This window comes from Dendropsophus ebraccatus, chromosome 12 (assembly GCF_027789765.1).
Source record: "Dendropsophus ebraccatus isolate aDenEbr1 chromosome 12, aDenEbr1.pat, whole genome shotgun sequence".
Lineage (NCBI taxonomy): Eukaryota > Metazoa > Chordata > Amphibia > Anura > Hylidae > Dendropsophus > Dendropsophus ebraccatus.
Genome location: NC_091465.1, coordinates 50735457 through 50744595, shown reverse-complemented (window position 1 = coordinate 50744595; position 9139 = coordinate 50735457). Strand labels below are relative to the sequence as shown.

At 50.4% G+C, this 9139-nt stretch overlaps 1 protein-coding gene across 3 annotated transcripts in view; it reads left to right on the top strand.

Annotated features, from left to right (window-relative positions):
• The first annotated feature begins 274 nt into the window (after positions 1-274).
• CYTH2 (cytohesin 2) overlaps positions 275-9139 on the top strand; it is a 33511-nt gene continuing 24646 nt past the window's right edge. The window contains exon 1 of one of the 3 annotated variants that reach the window (XM_069949016.1): positions 275-767. Coding sequence is in view for 1 of the 3 variants with exons in the window: in XM_069949014.1 (XP_069805115.1) it covers positions 749-767 (19 nt within the window). In the remaining 2 variants the exon portion in view is untranslated. Of the gene's footprint in view, positions 768-5673; positions 5805-9139 lie in introns of those variants that run through there. The other 2 variants (XM_069949014.1, XM_069949015.1) reach the window with 2 other exon arrangements.

Sequence of the window (9139 nt, the reverse complement as noted above, 5' to 3'; positions counted from 1 at the left end):
GGGGTCCAATGCAAAACCAGGGGCTGTGGCAGTGCTAATATTATATATATATATATATATATATATATATATATATATATATATATATATATATAGTAAATTCCTCTACTACAAGTAAATGTATACAGCTCCTTCAGTTCAGTACTTTCAGTTTAGTTGCTAGCAGTGCTGACAGCCAGGGTTAGCATGAGGAATGTCATTATACTGGAATTGCAGACATTGCACTTATGATAAACTCCATCAGCATTTCCTTTAAGGATCTCCTTAGATTCCCCGCCCTTATCAACGTCTATTTGGCCTAGCTACGGACTGTCTGTAGATTCCATTGGTCAATTGTCTTGTCATTAAACGTGTTGTCCCGCCCTTATTACAAGACTGGGTCGCTGACTGGTCAACTAGAATGTCAATCAAGAATGAACGGACAACCTCGTAACAAAGAGTACTCTATAGACCCGCCCAAGAAATGCCAGACCCTGGTGTGATCGCTACGTGATTGGATGAATGTTCTGTCGGTTACCTGAGTGGGCGGGGACTGCGGGAAGCTGCTAGGCAGGCAGTGGGTGGAGTGTAGGGGAGACTGGTATCGGGGGTGGTCAGCCTGATGAAGGCGAGCCGGTTAGGGAACAGCGGGGAAGGCGGAATATCGGAGCCAGCCGTGTAGAGCGTCTCTCGGTATCGGAGGACTCTGTTGACGTGAAGTCGTGATTTCCGGTCAAGCGAGTCTTCGGACTTCGTCTCCTTTCTAAACATGGACGATACCATTTACAGTAGGTGCCGCTAGGAATGTTTCGTGACTGGGTTGGGGGTATAAAGCGGCGTGTGGTCTGGGATTGATACGGACCCTGCTTCAGTTTTTTTGGGCTCTTCCTGGGCTATAGGCGTCAGCGGGGAGCTGACAGGATGCTCCATTTTATTCTCTGGGATGGGGGGAGGGAGCAGCAGTATTGTGCATGGGAAGCAGCGTGTGTGGAGACCGTTCCATGTATTCCGTTTGGGCGGGGGGGTTGTGTGTTCCTGCAGTCCTGCTGGGGGAGGCAGGTTGTGTCTGGTTACTGGAGCTCTTATCCGCCTCACACCTGATACAGGGAGAGAGGGAGCCATTGTTATAGGATAGATAGGGGAAGGTGAGGTCCGGGCCACATACGGGCCGGTGTGATAATGGAGACTGCTATAAGCGGCTTATAGGCCGCCAGCATATGCCCCCACTGTGTACTAAAGCTGCACATAGACACCGCCATATGAGCGCTAATAAGCCTCTGTATAGGGCCTAGTGTCACTCCGTGTGAGCAGTACTACCTGTGCACATTGTGTGGCGCCTCCTCAGGGTTTCCTATATATAAGCTGGCTGATAGTCACACTACCCAGAGCAGCCAATCAGAGGGCAGCTTTCTTTTCTTAAACTGCTCTGGGAAAATGAAAGTCGTGCTGTGATTGGTTGCTATGGGCAACAGAGCGTTGTACCCAGTGGTACAGGTTACAGGATGTCTTGTGGTTACTACTAGAGATGAGCGAACCGGGTTCGAGTCGATCCAAACCCGAACTTTCGGCATTTGATTAGCTGGGGCTGCTGAACTTGGATAAAGCTCTAAGGTTGTCTGGAAAACATGGATACAGCCAATGACTATATCCATGTTTTCCACATAACCTTAGGGCTAGGGCTGGGCGGTATACCGCAAAAATACCGATACCGTCACTGGCGTCGGTTAACCGACCTCAACTTAGCCAGGACGGTATCTGCGGTATTTTTGTATTTTTTTTCTGCTGCTCCTCCACCACTGACATGCCGGCGTCTCTGCACACAGGGACACCGGCATCAGAGCGGGAGGTGGAGGAGCAGCAGGGCCCAGGTGACAATGCCGCCCGCCCCCGCCCGTCCAAACACCCTCACCCGTCCAGTCCTAGGCCCCGTCCCGCCGCACCTGTCCATCCATGTGCCCACCCGTCAAGTCCGATCCCGTCCGGCGTCCCTGCACACACAGCACATTGACATTGCCCTCCCCGGCATCAGTCCCCCCCTGTTTAGTCACACACCCCTGTCTGCCCCCCTGTTTAGTCATACGCCCCTATCCGCCCCCCTATGTATAGTCATACACCCCTGTCCACCACCCCCAGATAGTCATACACCCCTGTCCGCCCCCCCCGGATAGTCATACACCCCTGTCCGGCACCCCAAACCCCCCCCCGAATAGTCATACACCCCTGTCCGCCCCCCGTATAATCATACACCCCTGTCCGCCCCTATCCGCCCCCCTATGTATAGTCATACAACCCTATCTGCCCCCCTGTATAGTCATACACCCCTATCTGCCCCCCTGTATAGTCATACACCCCTATCTGCCCCCCTGTATAGTCATACACCCCTATCTGCCCCCCTGTATAGTCATACACCCCTATCTGCCCCCCTGTATAGTCATACACCCCTATCTGCCCCCCTGTATAGTCATACACCCCTATCTGCCCCCCTGTATAGTCATACACCCCTATCTGCCCCCCTGTATAGTCATACACCCCTATCTGCCCCCCTGTATAGTCATACACCCCTATCTGCCCCCCTGTATAGTCATACACCCCTATCTGCCCCCCTGTATAGTCATACACCCCTATCTGCCCCCCTGTATAGTCATACACCCCTATCTGCCCCCCTGTATAGTCATACACCCCTATCTGCCCCCCTGTATAGTCATACACCCCTATCTGCCCCCCTGTATAGTCATACACCCCTATCTGCCCCCCTGTATAGTCATACACCCCTATCTGCCCCCCTGTATAGTCATACACCCCTATCTGCCCCCCTGTATAGTCATACACCCCTATCTGCCCCCCTGTATAGTCATACACCCCTATCTGCCCCCCTGTATAGTCATACACCCCTATCTGCCCCCCTGTATAGTCATACACCCCTATCTGCCCCCCTGTATAGTCATACACCCCTATCTGCCCCCCTGTATAGTCATACACCCCTATCTGCCCCCCTGTATAGTCATACACCCCTATCTGCCCCCCTGTATAGTCATACACCCCTATCTGCCCCCCTGTATAGTCATACACCCCTATCTGCCCCCCTGTATAGTCATACACCCCTATCTGCCCCCCTGTATAGTCATACACCCCCATCTGCCCCCCTGTATAGTCATACACCCCCATCTCCCCCCCCGTATAGTCATACACCCCTGCCCCCCCCGTATAGTCATACACCCCTGCCCCCCCCGTATAGTCATACACCCCTGCCCCCCCCCCGTATAGTCATACACCCTTGCCCCCCCCGTATAGTCATACACCCTTGCCCCCCCCGTATAGTCATACACCCTTGCCCCCCCCGTATAGTCATACACCCTTGCCCCCCCCGTATAGTCATACACCCTTGCCCCCCCCCCGTATAGTCATACACCCTTGCCCCCCCCGTATAGTCATACACCCTTGCCCCATCCCCCCATATAGTCATACACCCTTGCCCCCCCGTATAGTCATACACCCCTGCCCCCCCCCCGTATAGTCATACACCCCTATCCGCCCCCTGTATATAGTCATACACCCCTATCCGCCCCCTGTATATAGTCATACACCCCTATCCGCCCCCTGTATATAGTCATACACCCCTATCCGCCCCCCACTGTATAGTCATACACCCCTATCCGCCCCCCACTGTATAGTCATACACCCCTATCCGCCCCCCCCCCCGTATAGTCATACACCCCTATCCGCCCCCCCCCCCCGTATAGTCATACACCCCTATCCGCCCCCCTTGTATAGTCATACACCCCTATCCGCCCCCCTTGTATAGTCATACACCCCTATCCGCCCCCTGTATAGTCATACACCCCTATCCGCCCCCCCCTGTATAGTCATACACCCCTATCCGCCCCCTGTATATAGTCATACACCCCTATCCGCCCCCTGTATATAGTCATACACACCTATCCGCCCCCCCCTGTATATAGTCATACACACCTATCCGCCCCCCCTGTATATAGTCATACACACCTATCCGCCCCCTATCCCTATGTGCTGCCTGTATAGTCCTGTAACCCGATCCCAACCTCCTGTATAGTAATACACCCCAATCCATCCCCCACCCATATAGTCATACACACCTATCCCTCTGTGACCTGTGTATACCCTGTAGAGGGTGTATACCTGTATATACACATGTCCAGGTCTCTGCTGAGACCCCCTAATAATGACAAATAATAATAATGATAATAGACTAACCATGGGTTGCTGCTCAGTGAGTTCTTTTTAACTTTTTTTTAATCAAAATATCGCCAGTTTGGCACGGCAAGTGGGTGTGGTTTGCAAAAAGGGGTGTGTCATAATTATCGTTCAATTATCGTTACAGCGGCTACATGTGCGATAAACCGCGATATTGATTTAGGCCAATATCGCCCAGCCCTACTTAGGGCTTTATCCAACTTCAGCAGCCACCGCTAATCAAATGCCGAACGATCGGGTTCGGATGGACTCGAGCATGCTCAAGGTTCGCTCATCTCTAGTTACTACCACTTGCTCCCTGTTCACATTACATTGGAAGCCAGGTACACCGACACAGGCAGATAGTTGGTAGGGAGATAAAACAATTGATGTCTTTTCTGGTGGTCATTTGCAAAGTTATAAAACTGCATTTTTCCTCAGAAGTTGAAGTGCCATAGCTATTCATTTGTAGTATTTTCCTTGGAATCTGAAGTGCCACACCTGTCTGCAGCTCCACCTGGTAAAGACCTGACAGATTCCCTTTAAAGTGACTGTACCTCGAGGCCCAGGCTGAAGCACTGGAGGCGGGCCTACCCACCCTTAGTGGGAAGAAACTCCAGCCCCTCTATGATAGGGTTCCATTGATTCTAATGGAGTCACGTCATGGAGGGGCTGGGGTTTCTTCCCACTAAGGGTGGGTCGGCCCACCTCCAGTGCTTCTGCCTGGGCCTGGTGGTACAATCCCTTTAAATAACCCCGTAGTGACATAGCAGCAGGATGCAGTAACATGTGAGTAGGATTGGTGCACAGTGCTGATACACCTCATGCATTATGTACCCGCTCCACTAGGACAGGATCAGATTTCAGCCTTTTTATTGTGAAAATATTTCCATTCAGTGGCACCAAGCAGAGGTCTTCAAAGGAAACTATTAATAGGTTAATAACATATAGAAGGGGCTGCCGCACGGAGAACTTTATCCCACCCCACCAGTGTGCCAAACTGCCTCATTAGCATGTGGGTTACACTACGTATTACACGAAAACAACGCCGAGGGTAAAGGTAAAAAACTTGCCTTTATCCTCAGCGCCCGATGCGCTATAGGGAGCTATCAGAAGGTTACATGCTTCTAAGCTACTGATAGTTTCCCTTTAAAATAGTGACAATTGAGGCCCAAAGTACATATTGGCAAATGGATCATAGGTCACTAGTAGGCAACACTCGGTCTGTTAGCTGGGAGTATGGGGTACAGCCTATAGAAGACAGTGGCGATCTGCTGCCGCTGCTCCTATTAGACGGAACTACGGCAGCATATCACTGCTGTTGTGATCGTTGATTTTTTAACGTGTTGGCTGAGCGTAGTCTTCTATTACACAAGACTATTATTGACCTTAATGGCTGATTACAGTCGATAATCGCTTTGTGTAATAGGGCCTTATGTCTGCATACGTTTTTGACAGGTTGCCAGTGATGTGGATGGGCTGTATGCTAATGGGCCAGGGTTTCCACCTCTGCCCACTTCCTGGTCCCATCTCCAGTCTGTGGCTGAGCAGACACTTCCTGTCTGTGGGGACCGGACCAGGAAATAGAGATCAGCTGAGTCTTGCATAAAACTGAAGTAAGGCATCACCTCTTTTGTCCTGTCTTTTTCTGTAAATACCTATTTTAAGTGCCGGATATATGATCCAGTGATTGATCATGGCGTCTGGCCATGTGACTGATCGGCTTTTTGCAGGCACAACAAATGAGTGCTGATAGGCCCATGTAGGAGAGCCTTTAGAGCTCGGCATTGTGCTGTTCCTCTATTACTTCTCTTGAAGTAAATTGGTAAGTGAACAAGAGGTGCATTACTGTCGGAAGTCATTTCTATTACTTTAAATCACACTTTTAAGTGTATTACACAAATGTGCAACAGTACCCTGAATAATAGCCCTAGAGTCTATACAGATATTCTATAGTGACTCACAGTCCGGACTGTGCTAATACCTCATGTAGGAAGCCGGGGCATGAACCAGATGGAGTGTAGGTATGGCTAATCCTAGTTTACAGGGCATCTGTTCAAAGACAGATTGTAGTGGGCTCATCTTAGGACAGATATTGATTACATGGGATCTGTTATCAGTGTCCGATCAGCAGGGGCCCAGCCAGAATGACCGAGGTGTCAGCAACCCAGAGGCTGCACGGTGGGATCATTATAGTCAGTGTATGGTTAGTTTTGGAAACACATTACATTAGTTATCTTGCACTAGTCTTGCCATTCAACCCATATTTTAAAGGAGTACTCCGGGCCGGGGGGTATTTTGGAGGATCACCAGGGAGGGGGTGGAAATTGTAGGCGGAGGTCACTTACCTCCCCCGTTCCATCGCCGGTGCCCGGATTGCGCCGCCCCGGTACTCTCATTTCGCGGCCGCTTCCTGGTCAGAGCTGCCGCATGAGATGTGACGTCTCAAGGCAGCTCTGCCATTCAGCTGCCAAGGCTGGACTCCGCTACAGCCGCTGATTGGTAGAGCTTCCGCATGAGACGGCACATCTCATGCGGCAGCTCTGACCAGGAAGCGGCCGCGAGATGAGAGTACCGGGCGGCGCGATCCGGGCACAGACACTGGTGATCCTCCAAAATACCCCCCGGAGTGCCCCTTTAACCTAGACTTCCGTTTACAATTGACACAGTTTCCCACATGACTGCCTAAGTGGTCTCTTAAAATAAAGTGGAAGAGTTAGGGTACATTCAATCGGGTACATCAGCAAAAAAAAAAAAAAAAAAGACAAAAATATATCTTTCAAATCTGCTGGTGTCAGAGATTTGGATAATGTTACTATTGACTTACTATGGTACATCAAGGCTGCTGCCTGCGACTCCTGTGAGATCAGTGAAAGTCCGTCCAATCCTTAGGATAGGTCATCAGTGCTTGCGACTCTGTCCTATGCTGATCTACACAATGACGGGGCTGCAGCGTCACATCCCATTTATTGTTAACACAGGTACAGCCACTTACTCCTATTCAAGTGATTAAGCCATTCCAGGCTTAATCTGCTCCAACCACCACTGATTGCTATGTAGAGCTAGAAGAAGCAAGCGGCTGCCCTGTCTGACCTGTTAGGGTGCGTGCACACTACGGAATTGCCGCGTATAACCCGCGGCGTATTCCGTCGCATGTCCCCGCACGCGGCGGCGCGCTTTTCCGCCGGTGCCATAGACACTGTTCTGTGCACGGGCGGATTCCGCATTCCGTCTAAAGAATTGACATGTCAATTCTTTTGGCGGAACGCGGAATCCACCCGTGCATAGAATTGTGTCCATGGCACGGACGGAAATGCGCGCTGCCGCGTGCGGAGAGGAGCGACGGAATACGCCGCGGGTTATACGCGGCAATTCCGTAGTGTGCACGCACCCTTAGGGTCCATTTACACAGAAAGATTATCTGCCAAAGATTTGAAGCCAAAGCCAGGAATGGATTTGAAAAGAGGAGAAATCTCAGTCTTTCCTTTATGACCTGATCTCTGTTTATAGCCTGTTTCTGGCTTTGGCTTCAAATCCTTGGCAGATAATCTTTGTGTGTAAATGGACCCTTACAGGAGCTGGGTTCTGTTGTAAAGTTATATCACCTGCAAAGAGACAAGGCTGTAGGATAGTGACGGCTATAAGTCTTGATTGGTTTAACAACGTATATAGAAACGTGATTTATTTTATATGTAGATGAAATTGACACCATTGCGTCAGGTCAGTTCTGGGTCACATAAGTTATATAAATTGTTTTGTCCCTTTCATGAGGAAAGTAGGTTTAGTAGCGCTGGTCTGTAATGCTTATTAAGCACTTTATGTAACACAGAAACAAAACATCTTATTTTTCAGATTTAGGCCACTGGCTGGATCAAACTGGGAAAAGAAAGATTTAGATTTTTTCTTTTCTTTTCCTGCTCACGGCCTAAGTTATGAATTGTTTCAGGTTGTACTGGTATATTATGGTCATCCCCTTTGTGCTTAGGTGAAATTAAGCAATTTTAGAAGTCGTCCTGTATCTGCTGGATCGTATATACATTTGGGGTCCAGCAGCCTGACTGACTAGAAATGATGCGTATTTGGCTGCAATAAGAGCCATTGTGCTGAGGCCTGCGTCATAATGGTTCACAGTGGAAGTCCGTGTGGTCTAGTGCTCATGTCTGCCGTGAGATGGACTGCTTTAACAAATGCCATATGTTTGTAAGGTCGTAGGCGGAAACCTCCACAAAGTGTAGAAGAACAAACTCTGAGCATGTGTGATCCTGGTCTGAATCTAATTCTAGCCAACTCTGCCCATCACTATGCCGCAGATCATATGAGGTCCTACCCCCGTCAGATCATATGAGGTCCTACCCCCGTCAGATCATATGAGGTCCTACCCCCGTCAGATCGTATGAGGTCCTACCCCCGGCAGATCATATGAGGTCCTCCCCCCGCAGATCATATGAAGTCCTCCCCCCGTCAGATCATATGAGGTCCTACCCCCGTCAGATCATATGAGGTCCTACCCCCGTCAGGTCATATGAGGTCCTACCCCCGTCAGGTCATATGAGGTCCTACCCCCGTCAGGTCATATGAGGTCCTACCCCCGTCAGGTCATATGAGGTCCTACCCCCGTCAGGTCATATGAGGTCCTACCCCCGTCAGGTCATATGAGGTCCTACCCCCGTCAGGTCATATGAGGTCCTACCCCCGTCAGGTCATATGAGGTCCTACCCCCGTCAGATCGTATGAGGTCCTACCCCCGGCAGATCATATGAGGTCCTCCCCCCGCAGATCATATGAAGTCCTACCCCCGTCAGATCATATGAGGTCCTACCCCCGTCAGATCATATGAGGTCCTACCCCCGTCAGGTCATATGAGGTCCTACCCCCGTCAGGTCATATGAGGTCCTACCCCCGTCAGGTCATTTGAGGTCCTACCCCCGTCAGGTCATATGAGGTCCTACCC